At 39.9% G+C, this 18,489-nt stretch overlaps 1 protein-coding gene across 1 annotated transcript; it reads left to right on the forward strand.

Moving 5' to 3' along the window:
* Positions 1–1,856: 1,856 nt before the first annotated feature.
* Positions 1,857–17,845, forward strand: LOC131218168 (subtilisin-like protease SBT4.3). The gene is made up of 11 exons (XM_058212847.1): positions 1,857–2,023; positions 2,188–2,263; positions 8,234–8,325; positions 9,507–9,598; positions 10,860–11,097; positions 12,651–13,161; positions 13,698–13,783; positions 14,578–14,793; positions 15,506–15,617; positions 15,713–15,926; positions 17,259–17,845. Exons 1-11 carry the CDS (start codon positions 1,857–1,859, stop codon positions 17,843–17,845), a joined length of 2,391 nt encoding a protein of 796 aa, XP_058068830.1.
* Positions 17,846–18,489: the final 644 nt, after the last annotated feature.

Below are 18,489 nucleotides of genomic sequence, written 5' to 3' on the forward strand. Positions count from 1 at the left end.
GAGAAGCTAATTTAGCCAACCAACCTACTTATTTTCCAAGATTCCATTGGGTCGATGGTCAAAAATCCATTTCATTCAGTTCGTGATCAATTTTAATCACTTCGCGGTCAAATTGGAAATTCAGTGGGGCAAACATGAAATTGAGCGAGGCAAACATGAAATTGAGTGAGGAAAACTAGAAATTTAGCCGGTAAAACATGAAATTGAGCAGGGCAAACATGAAGTTAGGGCTGAAAGTCGGGCCGGTTGGTTCAGGTTGGTGCTCAACCCTAACCCAACCCAAGGTTCTTATACCTAAAACTTGACCCAACCCAACCCAATCTTGGATTGGGAATTCTCAACCCAAGCCCAACCCAAGAGGGCTCGATGGGTTGATTGGGTTGGTCGGGTTTATACGTGCTAATATTTTCATTATTACATTAGTTTATTATATTTCAATATGGGGCTTATTTTTTTATCTATGATATTATTAATTATATACGTGATTATTCATCATAAAGAACTTCATTTTTTTTCTTTAAAAAACCAAGCTAAAATATAGGACTACTCCTTTAAAAAGTCATGTAGCACAGTACGCAATCTATTTGGGAGAGAGAAATCCGACATATCTTGTTAGCTTGAGTCCTTAGAAATGACGTGGACAAATGAGACCCAGCATCACTAGTGTACCTTCTACACAAACAATCCACACTCAATTATAATTTATAAGTAACTAATATATTGATTGGGTTCGGGTTGGGTCAGGCAACCCAAGCCTAACTTAAGTTTTATCGGGTTGGTGTTTATATAGCCCAAGCTTGAGATTAGACCTGATATATCCTGCCCAAGCCTAACCCAATGTCGGGTCAGTCACGGGTCGGTCGGGTTGAACCCGCCCAACTTTCAGTCGTACATGAAATTGAGCAGGGCAAACTAGAAATTCAGAGGAGCAAACATGAAATTGATCGGGGAAAACTAGAAAATCAGCGGGGCAAACTAGAAAATTAGTGAGGCAAATTAGAAAATCAGCGAGGCAAACAAAAAAAATCAGTGGGGCAAACATGAAAATCAGCGGAGCAAACTAGAAAATCAGCGGGGCAAACTATGAAATCAGCAGGGCAAACTAGAAAATCAGCAGGGCAAACTATGAAATTAGCGAGGCAAACTAGAAAATCAGCGGGGCAAACTAGAAAATCAGCGGAGAAAATATGAAAATCAGCGGGGCAAACATGAAATTGAGTGGGGGAAACTAAAAAATCAGCGAGACAAACTAGAAAATCAGCAGGGCAAACTGGAAAATCAGCGGGGCAAACTAGAAAATTAGCGGGGCAAACTAGAAAATCAATGGGGGAAACTAGAAAATCAACGGGCAAACTAGAAAATCAGCGGGCCAAACTAGAAAATCAGCGAGGCAAACTAGAAAATCAGCAGGGCAAATTGAAGTATGAGCGGGACAAACTAGAAAAACAGCGGAGCAAACTGAAGTATGAACGGAGCAAACTAGAAAAACAGCGGGGAAAACTGAAGTATGAGTGAGGCAAACTAGAAAATGAGTGGGGGAAACTAGTAAATCTGCGGGGGAAACATGAGAAAGTGGTTGGGGATGATATTCATAAGGCAGTGTGTTTCTTCGTGGAAGGAGGTCAGATGCATAGAACGTTTACGACATCGTTGATCAGTCTTCTCCCAAAGAATCCAACCGCTAAAGGGTTTGTAGACTACCGGCCGATTAGCCTTTGCAATGTTATTTACAAAATCTTCTCAAAGATCCTAGCTTCCCGCTTGAGTAAGCTCCTCCCTAGACTTATTTCCATGGAGCAAGGGGATTTTATGAATGGCAGGTTTATTACAGAGAATGTTGCATGGTGCTTGAGGCAATGCGCAACATTGACAGGAAAGCTAGAGGCGGCAATCTCATTCTCAAGCTTGACCTTGAGAAAGCCTATGATAGGGTGGATTGGGTTTTTCTTAAGAAGGTGATGAGACGATTTGGTTTTAGTGACAGATGGATTTTCTTGATGGAGGCATGCTGGGAAAATTGCTGGTTCTCGGTCCTTTCAATGGGGAGCCTACAGTGAAGTTAAATGTTGATGGCTAGGCTCTGTTAGATCCTCTCATGTGTAGTGTACAGGTTGTTTTCCTATTTTTTGGGCTTGGGGAGGCCGTAGTAGGTGATCCTCCTGACTGGCTTTCCTGGTCTTGGTATAGGATGCCTCTCTCATATGGTGCTGGAAAAATAAAGCTTGCTGTTGAGAAGTTGCTGCCTCCTTCGTCCTCTGTTTCAGTCTCTGCTTAAGTCTATCTTCTCTACTTCTTCTAGTGGATGCTGCCTATGTGTTGTTGTGGTGGGCCTTCCCTTAGAGGTGTTATCTCTAAGGTTGGTTTAGGATCTTGGATGTGAGATCATAACAATAGACTATGGTCTATGGTTAGAAGTTGGGAGGGCTAGATGGGAAGGTGTGGCCTGCTTGAGTCAGTGGTATAGGCAGCTGGTTGGTTTGTATAAGTGGAATATTGTAGGTAGGGAGAGTGGTTGCTTCGGCCCGTGGGATTGGGGTGCTGTCACAGTTAGATCCATCAAACTTACATAGTTGGGCATGGACCTTATGATTCCTTTTGAAAAAATTGGTAAATCCTCAAGTGGGCCCAATTAAAAGAGTCCATATTTGCAGCTTGGATTGATGTTCTACAATAGGCTTTCTATGCTAGCATTCCAAGATATAGGGATCATGGTTTTATGAACTTGTCAGCAGGTAGCTTGTTGCAATTGAGTTTGTGTATCATGGATTTGTTATATTGACGAGGGAAGAAAAAGACTAAAGAGAGCATGTCATGAAAAATGAGGTTTCTTTCCAACAGTTGCATATAGGTGTTTGTAAAATCTTAAAAAGAGAAATAAGGGCCTCCTAGTATGACTCTTGGTATACAGATAATCCAAATCATATTTTAGTTTACCCCGCTTCTTTTCATGTTTTCCCCGCTGATTTTCTAGTTTGCTCCGCTGCTTTTCATATTTCCCCCACTGATTTTCATGTTTCCCCCTCTGATTTTTCTAGTTTGCCTCGCTGCTTTTCATGTTTTCTCCGTTGATTTTCATGTTTTTCCGCTAAATTTCTAATTTACCTCACTCATATTTCAGTTTGCCCCGCTGCTTTTCATGTTTCCCCCACTGATTTTCATATTTTTTCCGCTTATATTTTAGTTTGCCCCGCTATTTTTCTAGTTTGCCCCACTGCTTTTCATGTTTCCCCCGCTGATTTTCTAGTTTGTCTCGCTGCTTTTCATGTTTCCCCCGCTGATTTTCATGTTTTCTCCGCTGATTTTCTAGTTTGCCCTACTCATATTTCAGTTTGCCCCACTTTTTTTCTAGTTTGCCCCGCTGCTTTTCATGTTTCCCCCGCTGATTTTCATGTTTCCCTCACTGATTTTCTAGTTTGCCCCGCTCATATTTCAGTTTACCCCGCTATTTTTCTAGTTTGCCCCGCCGCTTTTCATGTTTTCCCCACTGATTTTCTAGTTTGCCCCGCTTCTTTTCATGTTTCCCCCGCTGATTTTCTAGTTTGCCCTACTCATATTTCAATTTGCCCCGCTGTTTTTCTAGTTTGCCCCGCCGCTTTTTATGTTTTCCCCACTGATTTTCTAGTTTACCCCGCTGCTTTTCATGTTTCCCCCGTTGATTTTCTAGTTTGCCCCGCTGTTTTTCTAGTTTGCCCCACTCATATTTCAGTTTGCCCCGCTGCTTTTCATGTTTCCCCCGCTGATTTTCTAGTTTGCCCCGCTGCTTTTCATGTTTCCCCCACTGATTTTCATGTTTCCCCTGCTTATTTTCATGTTTCCTCCGTTGATTTTCTAGTTTGCCCCGCTCATATTTCAGTTTGCCTCACTGTTTTTCTAGTTTGCCTCACTGCTTTTCATGTTTCCAAGCCGATTTTCTAGTTTGCACCGCTGCTTTTCATGTTTCCCCCGCTGATTTTTCAAGTTTGCACCGCTGCTTTTCATGTTTCCGCCGCTGATTTTCATGTTTCCGCCACTGATTTTCTAGTTTGCCCCGCTCATATTTCAGTTTGCCCCGCTATTTTTCTAGTTTGCCCCACTGCTTTTTATGTTTCCCCCGCTGATTTTCATGTTTCCCCCGCTAATTTTCTAGTTTGTCCCGCTCATATTTCAGTTTGCTCCACTGCTTTTTATGTTTCCCCCGCTGATTTTCTAGTTTGCCCTGCTACTTTTCATGTTTTCCCCGCTGATTTTCTAGTTTGCCCCGCTCATATTTCAGTTTACCCCGCTGCTTTTCATGTTTCCCCTGATTATTTACATGTTTCCCCCGCTGATTTTCTAGTTTGTCCCGCTCATATTTTAGTTTGCTCCACTGTTTTTCTAGTTTGCCCCACTGCTTTTCATGTTTCTCCCGCTGATTTTCTAGTTTACCTCGCTCTTTTTCATGTTTGTCCCGCTCTTTTTCATGCTTACCTCGCTCATTTTCATATTTGGCCTGCTCATTTTCATATTTGCCCTGCTAATTTTCATGCTTGCCCTCTCATTTTTATGTTTGCCCCGTTGAATTTCATGTTTACCCTGCTCATTTTCATGTTTGCCCCACTGAATCTCATGCTTGCCCCGCTAAATTAGCTTCTCCTACCCCAAAATTATATATGGTACGTTAAGCAAATCATTCTAGTTTGGATCCTTACTCTTGCTCGGGTGGTAGACTTTTAGGAGTTTCAACACCAGGTCAAGCGTTCAAGTATCCATAGGTGGTGAAATTCCACTAGTGTGAGTGTGTGGGGGTGTGTGTGCGTGTGTAAAAAAAAAAACCAAAGCATTCTAGTTTAGGAGATATGTTTGTTGAATACATGGACAAAGAAATGAATTAAAAGATAAAAAAATATTTTTATATACTTATATATACATATTTATATAATTATGTATTAGAGAAAAATGTAAGGGAAAAAAAGTTCTCACAAAAAAAAAAAAAAAAAATGCCAGACCGCCGCGTCACTGCCGCCGAACTGGCGGTAGTGCCGTGGCAGTCTGTGTTATTTTTTTTCTTTTTTCTTTTTAATATGTTACTTTTGTGGGTCCCATCATGAGGCCTGTGTTATATCCAAACCGACCATCTATTTGGCGAGCTCATATTAAGGCTTGAGACAAAAAAATAAGATAGATCTAACTATCAAGTGGACCACACTGTAAAAGGCAGTGGGGAATTGAACATCTACCATTGAAGCCCTTTCAGGGTTACAGAAGTTTTGGATCATTATGAAATTTGTTTTTCCTCTTCATCCAAGTCTTTGTGACCCTATGAATGAACTTAGACGGGGAGGATTTCTCACAAACATCACAGTGGGCTCCACACCTGAGTTTCTAATGGTTGACACTCATTCAACACTGTTTCCTGTAATGTGGTATACTTGAGACTTGGATATACCTCATTTTTGGTCTCATACCATAAAATGATCTGGAAAAATATGTAGACGGCATGGATGAAAAGCAAACATCATGGTGGGCCCACATACCACTGGCGATCCGCCATTGGCGGGTGGCAGCAGGCGTACCCAATCCGTTTCCTTGAAAAGGAGGGGTTTTCGTCCTGGAATTTGTCGTCCGTAGGAAGAGGTCTAAGTGCGTATGTTAAGGTTGTATTGTTTCAAGAATATCCAATGGATAAAATGTGGGGCCCACAGTCGTAAATTTCTCTTTTTCCTTTAGTGTGGTTCACCTGAGTTTTGGATCTGCCTCATTTTTAAAATCATAATTTAAAATAATGATCCAAAAAGGATGAACGGCATGGATAAAGATCTCAATACCGAAACCTAATCCGTAGAGAAGAGACCGGATTCTTTTGGGTAGATCCCCGGATACACTGAGGTGGGTGAGATCCCTGAGCGTAGGGCCCACTTTGATGTATTTTACTTACATCCACACCGTTTATCCATTTTTAAAGATCATTTTAGTGCATGATACAAAAAATAAAGAAGATCCAAATCTTATGTGGACCATACCATAGGAAACCGTATTGATTGAATCACCATCGTTAAAAACTCAATGGGAGCTAACGGAATGTTTATTTTCCATCTAACCTGTTGATAAGGTTAAAAATACCTGGATGAAGAGACTAAACAAATATATGCTTGATAAAAAACTTTTGTGGCCCATAAGAAGTTTTTAATAGTCAATTACCTTTGTTTCCTGTATCATGGTCTACCTGATATTTGGATCTATTTCATTTTTGACATCATGCACTAAAATGAGTTTTCAAAACAGATTAACGGCGTGGATATAAGACATATAAACTACAGTGGACCCCACGGTCAGGGATCCCACCCTCTTTGAGCTTGTAGCAAATACTCCTGCGCGTAAACTTTATTAGCAAGCGTGTATATATAGTCACCTCCATCTATATGTTATTCAACTGTCAGTGTGGGGCCAACCATATTGTCTATATGCGATCCAATCCGTACATCAAGTGATTCCCAGCATGATGTTTGGATGCCCCAAAAATAAGGCCTGATCAATGATTAGATAGGAAACACCATAGAAAACAAGTGACAAACGCCCAAAAACTTCCAAATTCATGCTGAGGTCAACGTGGTGGTTGGATCGCCTATATATTTTGGAGGTTCCATTTTCTTGGTGGGGCAACCCTTCTGGACGGGTTAGATTCAGTACGCAAAACACAACGGGCCCCACAAGTAGAGTAGAGGAATAAGCATTTCCCACACGTTCTAAATTTTTAGTTAGACAAAGTAACATCCAAATGACGTTAAGTAGTAGAGTTATAGTATACAACGAACACTATACAACGAACTTAGAAGAAGAAGAAGAAGAAGAATATATATATATATATATATATATATATATTCTCTTTTTCCTTACAAACTACAATTTCCATGGATGCTAAGATGATGTGTTACCGTTCTTGCCTAATGCCAATTTTGGCCCTCTTCTTTATTACCTGCAGCTTACCCAATGTGGGTGCTCAAGAAGAAAGGAAGGTATAGTGGTGTTTGGCACTACCCCGGATTGTGTTTTAGTAGGAACTAATTTACATTAAGTAGTGTTTGGCACTACCCAAATCATGTTTTAGTACGAACTAATTCACATTATTGAGTGGTGTTTGGTGCTACCCCAAATGATGTTTTGGTTGAATTTGGTCATGTACATTTTATTTTTTAAGTGAACCAAATCATGTTTTGGTTGAATTGGTATTCTATACCTTCATTTTATATGAACCCAAATAATCAAGTGGTCACATTTTCGCACCGCCCTGAAATTAATGTTTTGCTTGTTTCAATTACGACTTCCATATCTATGTCCTATCTCCAAACTATTGATATGATTGACTCATCATGAATTGGATGTCTCAGCATTCTCTAATTACCACAAATAAAATTTTTTACTACATTATCACATAAACAGTGTCAGTGATAACGTGAAATAGTTATAATGTAAACATGAAATCTTTCTTTGTGGCAAGTAATTAAAGGATCCATATTCCTTTCATTTTCGACTATAAAAACTCGAGCCGGCTCATAAATCCAGTTGAGTTGAGATGACTCATAAACTCAGCTGAGTTTCTCCAAAACTGGTACTAGTTTAATTTCTATATATTTTTTTATATTATTTAATATTTAAAAAGTACAAAAATATATAAATAATATCAAAAATTGTTATGAGTGAAGTTGAGTTTTGTCAAGTTTTAAAAAGTATTTATTAATTTGTGCTTTTATCTTTTTTTGAGTTTTGATGAAATCTTCTTAAGTTGGGGTCAGCTGGGACGAGTTGAATTGAGTTTCTTCAAGTTTTTAAACTATGCTTTTCATTGAATGTGGACCATTGAGGAAACAACGGACCTTCTATCGTAGCCACCTATTTGTTGGCCACTAGTAGAAGGGACATGATGTCAGTTGATTTCGAGGACATCTCACATTTATGGTGTGGATCATCATATCAATAGTCAACTATGGGACCCATGTAGATGGATAGTCTTCTTTACAATATTGAATGTAGATCAAATGAGGAATTAATGTACCCTTCTCTCTTAACCGTCTATTTGTATGCCACAAATACAAGGGTCTCAATGATCAGATGATTTCCAATGCATTCCTCCTTTGTGGTGAGGATCATCAGATCAACTGTAGACTGTGGGACCCACATAGATCAATAGACAGATGCTAGTCTTTAGTTTCCTTGTTCTTGGATTGTTTTGATATTACTATTGTTTTTTTTTTTTTTTTTTTTTTTTTTTTGGGTGTAGGTTTATATCGTGTACTTGGGAGATCTACCAAAGAATGAATTTCCGGTCGAGACTCTCCACCATTCCATTTTGGAACAAGTCCTTGAAAGCGGGTACTTTTTTACGTATTACTTTTAAATTCCCATGCAAAGCTAAAGTGGGCCACTTTCAATCAACGGTGGAAAATTGGGTAGGCAGTGATCCTGGGCCTCAAGGTCACCATGACAGGATGATCACAACCATGGTGGGGCCCAACTTGAAATATATGGACGGCTAGATCGGAGGTGACAACCGCAAATTACACATGGCCACTGTGAATTTCAGTCATGCCATTGGTTTTTCAGGCCATATTAATTGGATGGTTGTGATCATCGGCTCAAGGTAATTGTTGAGCATATGGAGTATGTTTGGTCATCACAAACCATATATGCCCCATGTTATGAAACCGGGCCATCTGGTTCACACGTTTATAGGCCGGAGCCAATGCAAACGTTTCTATAGAAACATACAAATCGATGTGTGGCGATCCACAATAATGTTTTAATGCTATCCAATCTGTCCATCATGTGATCCCCCTAGCAAAAAATGAGGCCAGTAAAAAAATCAGGTGGACCACACCACAGGAAACAGTTGGGATGGGTATGTCCACCATTAAAAACTTATATATCGTACAGAAGATGCATCAAACCAGGATGAATAGACACCAAAAATCAGGCCATTTCAAAGTCAGCTGAGCCACAAAAATGTGATTTATAGATTTTAGGCATGACTTTACATGGTGTGGACCACTTGAGTTTTGGATCAAACAGAGTTTTGGGATCCAAGGAGACTGGAGGAGTTAATATCATGGATGAATTGGATGTCATTAAAACATCACGGTGTGCCACTTACGTGGATTTGTATGTTAAGCTTATCCTAGATGGTGGACCCATGCAAATCAAGGTAGGACGTCAACCTATCACTAGTGATGGGGCGACACATCTGATGGCCATGAGTACATGGAACCCACCTCTACAGTGCACCCCAACTTGTTTTTCAGACTTGATTTTTAAACCAGTGGTCCACCTTCTAATGGTGCATCTAACTGATGGGGTAGATGTTCAACACATCATGGTTGGGCCCACACAGTTCGACCTCATGAGAAGTTCTCATGAGGTTGACTGGGCCCACACAGTTCAACCTCATGGGAAGCTCCCATGAGGTCGACCTCATAGTACCATGTCCCATATATATATATATTCTGTTTTGAATTTCTTACCAATGGAAAACTGTTTTCTACGTATGTTTGGAGCAGCTCAGCGAGAGATTACATCGTCTACAGCTTTAAAAAGAGCTTCAATGGATTTGCAGCGAGGCTCACCGAACAGGAGCAACAAAAGCTATCTGGTAAATAAAAAATGGCAATTAACTAGAGTAGATTTATCAATCTTTTGATCTGGACCGTTCATTTTGTGGGTCCTGACTTGTACGTGCCAACCTCTAGAAAATCAATCCGGAAGGATGCTTAATGAAATCAAGAGTACTTTTTTTTTTTTTGCACCAGATCAACCCGTCCATCAGTTGGCCCCACGTCTATAAAACCAATCGATGGTTAAAAGAAACACTTGTTCAATTCAATAACCTGTGATGGTTTGGATTTGGTGTCTGTTGGCTGGTGTACCACACACCACCGCCTAGCTGCTAAAGGTTCAAACGAGATCAAAGTTACATGGGCCCTACAATAATGTATATATTATATCCACACCGTTCATCCATTAGGAGATATCATTTTAGAGAATGAGCCTAAAAATGAGTCATATCCAAATCTCAGTGGACCACACCAAAAATAGCAGTGGCACAATAATTCTCACTGTTAAAACATTAGTAGGGCCACAATGACATTTATTTTCCATTCAATCTGTTCATAAGGTCACACGGAACTGGATGAAGAGGAAAAAAAAAATGCAATATTGATCCAAAACTTCTGTGACCCCCAAAATGGTTTCAATGGTAGACATTCATTCCCCCACTTCTTTTAGCAGTGTGGCCCACTTGATCTTTGGATCTGTCTTATTTTGGATCAAGCCTTATGATGAGCTCGCCAAATGGAAGGATGGTTTGGATATAACACATACCTCATCATGGGACCCACATAACTTGGTGACATCAACACACCAGCCAGATCGGTGGTTTGAGGTACACCAGCCAATCCGCTTCCGGTGTCTACCCACTCGTACACATTCATGGACTGATTTAAGCTCTTTGGGGCCAGGCCCCACTTTCTACATGTGAAATCCACTCCATCTATCAGGTGATAGCTCTTTTTTCTATTACGCATGAACGCACAAAAGATCAGCACGATTACAATAAAAATAATAAAAAATTATATGGGCCACACCAATCGAAACATTGTAAAATTGCACTTAAAACCTTCAAGCGTAAATATGAATATTGGCCCGCTTGTGATAGTCACAGTGATTATCTTTTCTAAAGCTAAAACAGCCCACTGGCTGAACCTACTTGCCCGAAATTTTTTTATCCCACGTAAATATGAATATTGGCCTACTTGTGAACGGTCCAGATCTCACACAAGTGCCACTTTAACTATTCATTCACTTGTTTATGTTTAAACTAACTTTGGTGCATGGTGTTCTAAACAAACGTGCAGGCATGGAGGGAATAGTATCAGTGTTTCCAAGCAAAGCCCACAAGCTCCACACCACAAGATCATGGAATTTTTTGGGCTTTCCCACTTCTGTTAAAAGATGGCCGGATCTCGAGAGCGACGTCATTGTCGGTGTATTAGACACTGGAATCTGGCCGGAATCCGACAGCTTTAGAGACGTAGGAATTGGGCCCCCACCAAGTAAATGGAAGGGATCTTGCCAGAACATAACTTGTAACAAGTAAACTTCTCTCTTTTGCAACATTTTATTTCAAGGGTGGCATTGGGTCCGGCGGCCCCACCAGCCGGACTCGACTTTATAATCCGAAGTAATTAATTGGCGAATATCGGAAATAATCAACATTAATATTCTTTAATAATAAAAAATAATCAATTAGCGATAATCAGAAATAATCAGACTTTAAAATTTGGCCGACATCTTTAAAGAAGAATGAATTGGGCCCCACCAAATAAATGGAAGGGATATTGCCGGAACATGACTTCAACAAGTAAACTTCTCTCCTTTTGCAACATTTTATTTCCAGGGTGGCATTGGGTCCGGACTCAACTTTAGATAGGGCTTGACTGTCATTTTTCATTGTCAACTTAGTTGAGTTGGATGATATTTTTTGATAATAGGAGATAATTGATGATATTTTCTGATAACAGGAGATATATAATTAGCTATATTCTCTGAATATATATATATATATATATATATATATAATCGGCTATATACTATGATAATTTGAAATAATTAATCAACCCCACCCGCCAGACTTGACTTTAGATAGGGCTTGACCTGTGTGTATATATATATATATAGAGAGAGAGAGAGAGAGAGAGAGAGAGAGAGAGAGAGAGAGAGAGAGAGAGAGTCATGCTCCCCAGCGCACCTATGCACGTGCGCACCTTTGCACATGTGTCATGGGTGTCTAATCTGAACGGTCCATGTGATGCGGAATCCTATGAAAACCCCTATGACAAATTTTCACCCTGATCTAAAATTCTGGTGGGCCATAGCAAAGAGAAATGCAAATCAAGGGAGGAAACTGTTTTCATTTTTCATGGCCCATCAAAGTTTTAGATCAAAGTAAAACTTGGTCTTGGGGGTTTCACGAGGTGCTGCTTCACATGAACGGTTCAGATTTTGGATCCACATCACGTATGATGGGTTCTAAAAAAGTTCGTATGTAGGTGAGCGTTTCCGTGTGTGTGTGTGTGTGTGTGTGTGTGTGTGTGTGTGTGTGTGTATTCTGATGATAGGATATAATTGATGATATTTTCTGATAATAAGAGATAATTAGCTATATTCTCCGAAAATAGGATATAATTGGCTATATGCTCTAATAATTTGAAATAATTAATAGATGATAATTGGAGATAATTGACGATATTTCCTTATAATCGAAAATAATCAATCAGCGATAATCAGACTTTAAAATCTGGCGAAATCCAACCGCTTTAAAGAAGAATGAATTGGCCTCCACCAAGTAAAGTAAATGGAAGGAATCTTGCCAGAACATTACTTGCAACAAGTAAACTTCTCTCCTTTGCAACATTTTATTTCAAGAGTGGCATTAGGTCTGGTGGGCCCATCAGCCAGACCCAACTTTAGATGGGGCTTGCCCCATGGTCCAGGCCCATCATTTTTCATTGTCAACTCAGTTGAGTCAGGCCAATTCACCTCGTGACTTGGGTGAGTCTTTGACTCAACTGGAGATGAGTCGGTCCGAGTCGGTGAGTCTTTTAATAGTTTATCATGGACACTGATTATTACATGAAAAATCACAGTAAGGTTATCGGCGCGCGCTTCTACAACGTCTTCAATGATTACGATCGGGAGGAACCATCTCCTCGTGACGTAGAAGGACATGGGACACACACATCATCGACGGTCGCAGGGCGCGAAGTGAAAAATGCAAGCCTATTTCACCTGGCTAAAGGGATAGCCCGGGGTGCAGTGCCATCCACAAGGATCGCTATCTACAAGGTGTGCTGGTCGTTTGGGTGCATGGATCATGACATCTTGGCCGCTTTCGACGATGCGATCCACGATGGCGTCGACATCTTGTCCATGTCTCTTGGGAAATCTTTTGCATTTGATTATTTTATGGACTCTCAGGCCATTGGATCTTTCCATGCCATGAAGAATGGAATCCTTGTCTCAGCATCTGTTGGGAACAATGGGCCCACCATGGGGACTGCAACCAACATTGCGCCGTGGATGTTGACTGTTGCGGCGAGCACGATCGATCGACGGTTCACAACCAAGCTGACACTCGGCAATCAAAGGACCCTTGTGGTAAGTAAGCGAGTTTTTGTACATGGATTTATGGTTTTTTATTTGAAGAATTGTTATGCAATTTGATTAGAGTCATTGAATAATACAGCCCGTTTGGATGGTACCAAATAAGTTGCTTTTTTACTTATGTTAAGTCATTACTTTTTTCAGTTAAGTAAGTTTGGTAAACATCATTGTCCGTAATGATGAATGCCCACATTTGAAGTAGGCCTTGCATGACCCACATCAAAGGCGAGGCCAACATGATAAACGGTCCAGATCAAAGGTTGGCCTCACATGATGGACGATGGATCTAAGGTCTACTTTTTGACTGATTGGTACATTGTTCACCAAACGTACTTATCATACTAAATAATATAAACCAAAATAAGCTACTCGTGGCATAAGTATCTTATCTAAAGTAACTTACCTTAGCAACCATTTCGTCACTGCTATCTATAGTTACATAGTTTACATGTACACATGCATGTATATATTTTAATATCGTATATAAATGTTTTAGAAATCTCTAACCCCTTCTAGTTTACATGTATTAGGGAATTTCTCTGAATACTTTTGCTACCCAGAAAAAGTTCTCTCCTCTCCTTTTGGTCCCAACTCAAACGGATATCTTTGGTCGCAAGTAATGTTTTTCCTAACCATTCCCTATCAATAAATAAATCTTTACTTGTGCACCTTATTTCTTGAAAAAGTGATACGATTGATGGGATTTAATATGATACTATGACTCATATCTATTGGCCGGGCCACACAATACACACACACACACTTAGGGCTGTCAACTTGACCCGCGGGTTGAGCCAGGCTGAAGGATATCCAGGCCTGGCCAGCAAAGTAAAATACAGCCCAAGTCCGGTGTTTCTTCGGTGGATCCCCCCATCCACTGAGGTGGGTAGGATCCCTTACTGTGGGGCCATTGTAATGTATGTGCCACACTGTTCATCCGTTTTGAAAGCTTATTTTAGGGTAGGACAGAAAAAAAGATTGAAGTATATCCAAATCTCAAGAGGACTATAATGCAGGAAATAGTGGTAAACAACCATTAAAAACTTCTCTCGTGGGCCACAAAAGTTTTGGATCAACCTGATATTTGTGTGGTCTCTTCATCCACGTCTTTGTGACCTTATCAATGGGTTGGATGGCAAATAAATATTCTAGTTGTGGCCCCATGAAGTTTTTAATGTTGAGGATTCAATCAAGACTGTGTACTGTGGTATGGGCCACCTAAGACTTGGATCTGCTTCAGCCAAGATAGATTGGGCATGGGTGGGGCTGATGGACTCTTAGACATAACCCAAGCCTGACCCCTTTAGAAAAGGTCTTAAATTTAGGCCTAGTCCTCTGGCCTAGTATTCAAATGTTCATTTCAAGTTTTCTTTTAAATTATTTTTATCTTTTTTCCTTTTCTATCTCTAGGATTTGCTCGCTTGGCCCCTCGAAGAATGCAAGCTTCGTAGAAAGGAAGATCCTCTGCTGCGAAGGCCGGTTCGAACAAGAAATTCCAACAACTGCTCGAGGAATGGTTATGATAAACGACATCCGAAACGATACTGCATTCTCTTACAATATCCCAAGTCTTGTTCTTGGAAGCACCAAGGGTAGGGACCTTTTGAGGTACCTGAACAAGACCAGGTGAGGATTGATCCAATGGAAAGTGAATAGATCAATGGGCTAGGCCCAGGCCCAACCCTAGAAATGATCAATGTTTTCAAGCTTTGCTAAGTCCACACACTTGTGGATGATGATGCTCATGTACATGTAACAACATGTGCCAATATGACGATTCGATCGATTTGGCTAGTCAGGTGGGCCACAGTTTCTTAAATAAATGAAAGGATGGAAAACTTAGTTGAAGTTCTCTAATTATTCTACCTGTTTCTAACATTGTGGCCCACCTGATGAGTTTACCAGATTGAGAATTGTGTGAGAAAATGTTGATGGTCAGACCCACCAGATGAACGACTTGGATATTGCACCTACCTGTGGCATTTCATGGTATATGCCTTGATTGCTCATTTGGGCTTAGCAAGCAAAATGTTTTCTATTGATGCAGAGCTCAAGCTGTTTTTAGCTCAGCGGGTCATGTACTGTTAGACTTTGTGCAGCCCATCAGACTGATTTTGAGACATACGCATATTTATTTATTTATTTATTAGATTATTAAGAATTTTCAAGTTTGGTGTATTTTTCCTCGTTTTCACATCCAAATCACAAGTGCGAAAAATAAACAGTCTCGCTCATGTCCACGTCGACCTGACCCATGCAAGTCCAATTAGCAGCCTGGGCTGATTTAAGGAATGGATGATATTGTTTCTTATAATCTGATGTTGATGTGTTTGAGCAGAAATCCAGTGGCTAGGATCCACAAAAGCCAAGCTGTTTTCGATCCAAAGGCTCCTAAAGTTGCTTCATTCTCTTCCAGAGGACCCAACACTGTTACAAGAGATATTCTTAAGGTAATTACATTCGTATTTAGTGTATTTTTTTTTCTGTAATATACAGAAGTTATCTACATAGAGTAGACGATCATGTGTGGTCTATGTGTATGCAGCCTGATATAAGTGCTCCAGGAGTCGATATCTTGGCCGCATGGTCACCGAAAGCCTCGATTTCGATGTTGCTGGGTGATAAACGGTCATCGAAGTATAACATCGATTCTGGAACGTCGATGGCTTGTCCCCATGTAACCGGTGTGGCCGCCTATGTTAAATCATTTCACCCGTCATGGTCTCCGGCGGCCATTAAATCTGCTATTATGACCACAGGTAATCTTACTTAGTTCACCATGATCATCAATATTATAAAAATCTCATTGATCAGATGATCGTGATCTTTTGATTGGCCATTCACGCTGCGTCCACCCAATGGATGGTTTATGTCCATATTTTAGAAGAAGAAGAAAAAATAAAAATAAAAAATCATTGATCAATGATCAATGATCTTCATCATCTATGTGGACTCAGATGATCTTGATAATTTGATTGGCCTTTTATGAAATGTGTTCATTTTTAAGAAAAAAATTCTCATTGATCAGACAATCTTGATCATCTGATCAACAATCTATGTGACACCCACCTGATGAATGTGTCCAATTTTTAGAAGAAGAAGAAAAACTCTTTGATCAGATGATTTTGAAAATCTCTATTTGGCACTCGAATCGTCCATTTTTCAGAAGAAGAAAAATCTCATTGATGAGACAATCTTGATCATCTGATCAACAATCCATGTGGCACCCACCTGATGAATGTGTTTTTAGAAGAAAAAGACAAACTCTTTGATCAGATGATTTTGAAAATCTCTGTGGCACTTGAATAGTCCATTTTTAGAGAAAAAAATCTCATTGATCAGACAATCTTGATCATCTGATCAACAATCTAGTGGCACCCACCTGATGAATGTGTCCAATTTTTAGAAGAAGAAGAAAATAAAAAACTCTTTGATCAGATGAAGAAATAAAATCACATTGATGAGACAATCTTGATCATCTGATCAACAATCCATGTGGCACCCACCTGATGAATGTGTCCAATTTTTAGAAAAAAAAAAAAAACTCTTTGATCAGATTATTTTGAAAATCTATGTGGCACTTGAATAGTCCATTTTTAGAGAGAAAAAAATCCCATTGATCAGACAATCTTGATCATCTGATCACCAATCTAGTGTCATGCATCCACCTGATGAATGTGTCCATTTTTTAGAAGAAAAACTCTTTGATCAGATGATTTTGAAAATCTCCGTGGCACTAGTCAATTTTTAGAAAAAAAATATATATTCTCCTTGATCAGACAATCTTGATCATCTGATCAACAATCTATGTGGCACCCACCTGATGAATGTGTCAAATTTTTGGGAGAAAAAAAACTCTTTGATCAGATTATTTTGAAAATTATCCGACACGGACCATTAAAAAAAAAAAAAACTCATTAATCAGAGGATCTTGATCATCAGATTGACAATCTCTTTGGCACCTAGATGAATGGTTCATGTGTCCAATTTGAGCTTATCATCTGTCATATCACTAATTTGAACTTATCATTTATATCATGACTAATTTGTGATTATGTTTTTTTTTCTTTTCTTTTTTTTTTCATCTATAGCTTCTCCCATTGATGGGTCCAACAGTCCAGATTACGAATTTGGTTATGGTGCGGGCAACATCGATCCATTGAAGGCCGTACATCCTGGTCTGGTGTATGATGCCTTTGAAGCTGATTACATTCAAATGCTATGCAGCGAAGGCTACAGTGCAGAGGAGCTTAGTCTCGTAACAGGAGTTAAAACCAACTGCACCAATGCCACTATTGGATCTTCCAGAGATCTCAACTATCCGTCGATGGTGGCTTCGATTTCAGAACCAAACAATTTCACAAAAACGTTCTTACGAACCGTGACGAACGTTGGCTTGCCCAATTCCATGTACAAGGCAATAATCAAATCTCACCCTCAAGTGCAGATCACCATCGAACCCAGCGTCCTCCATTTCAAGTCAGTGTATGAGAAGCTCAGCTTTACAGTGACGGTCTCAGGTGGGCCATTGACAAATGGGGCGATTGCTTCTTCCTCACTAGTCTGGTCCAATGAAAAACATTGGGTTAGAAGTCCCATAGTTGTGTACTCAAACGCCAATCCTTCATCTGGATCATCATTGCCGTCTATGGCGCCAGCCCCTTCGCCTTCTGCTTGAAAATGCTAGGAAGTAGCAGAAAGGAGAGAATAGTTCTACTTAGATGGTAGGAGCTTAGAATTTATATTTTTGAATTTCTTGTTTTTTCGTGTTTAAGTTTAGTTTCCAGGATAACCAAAAATGAATTTTGATTCCAATGCATTATTTCAGTTTGCAAATCTTCATCCTCTTATCATTCTTGATATTGTCCTTGCTTATTAGGTGGCATTTATTAAACTAATTTTAAAGGACCATGGTAGATGAGTGGTGTAGAGCGGGTCACGGACAGTTTCATGGCCAAGATGGATCAGAAAAGGCCCGGTCAACGACAGAAGTGATCCGGACAGGCCCGGTCGACGACAGAAGTGATCCGGACCGTCAGACCTTAGATCGGGTATATCTCACGATCCGAAATGAGTTATCGGGCGTAATATGTATGAGCCGGATTTCCGAAATACCCCCGGATCGACAGTCATTTCCCTATTTTAATTCCTTTTTTACTATTAATAGTAAGTTTTAGTTTGATTATAACTCTTCATCTGTCGGGCTTTAGGAGTTGCACCCAACGTGAAAAGAGCTTAGAATAATTAGGAGAATGGTTTGGTAAAGCCAAATAGGACACTTACCATTTTTGGCCGAAAACCTTGCGCACTAGTAGACATCAC

Source organism: Magnolia sinica, chromosome 11, assembly GCF_029962835.1.
Source record: "Magnolia sinica isolate HGM2019 chromosome 11, MsV1, whole genome shotgun sequence".
Taxonomy (NCBI): domain Eukaryota; kingdom Viridiplantae; phylum Streptophyta; class Magnoliopsida; order Magnoliales; family Magnoliaceae; genus Magnolia; species Magnolia sinica.

Coding starts and splice junctions, on each gene's coding strand:
- LOC131218168 (XM_058212847.1), top strand. CDS start 1,857: ATGCGCAACATTGACAGGAAAGCTAGAGGCGGCAATCTCATTCTCAAG. Junction 8,326..9,506: donor GAACAAGTCCTTGAAAGCGG/GTACTTTTTTAC, acceptor TGTTTGGAGCAG/CTCAGCGAGAGATTACATCG. Junction 11,098..12,650: donor CAGAACATAACTTGTAACAA/GTAAACTTCTCT, acceptor GAAAAATCACAG/TAAGGTTATCGGCGCGCGCT.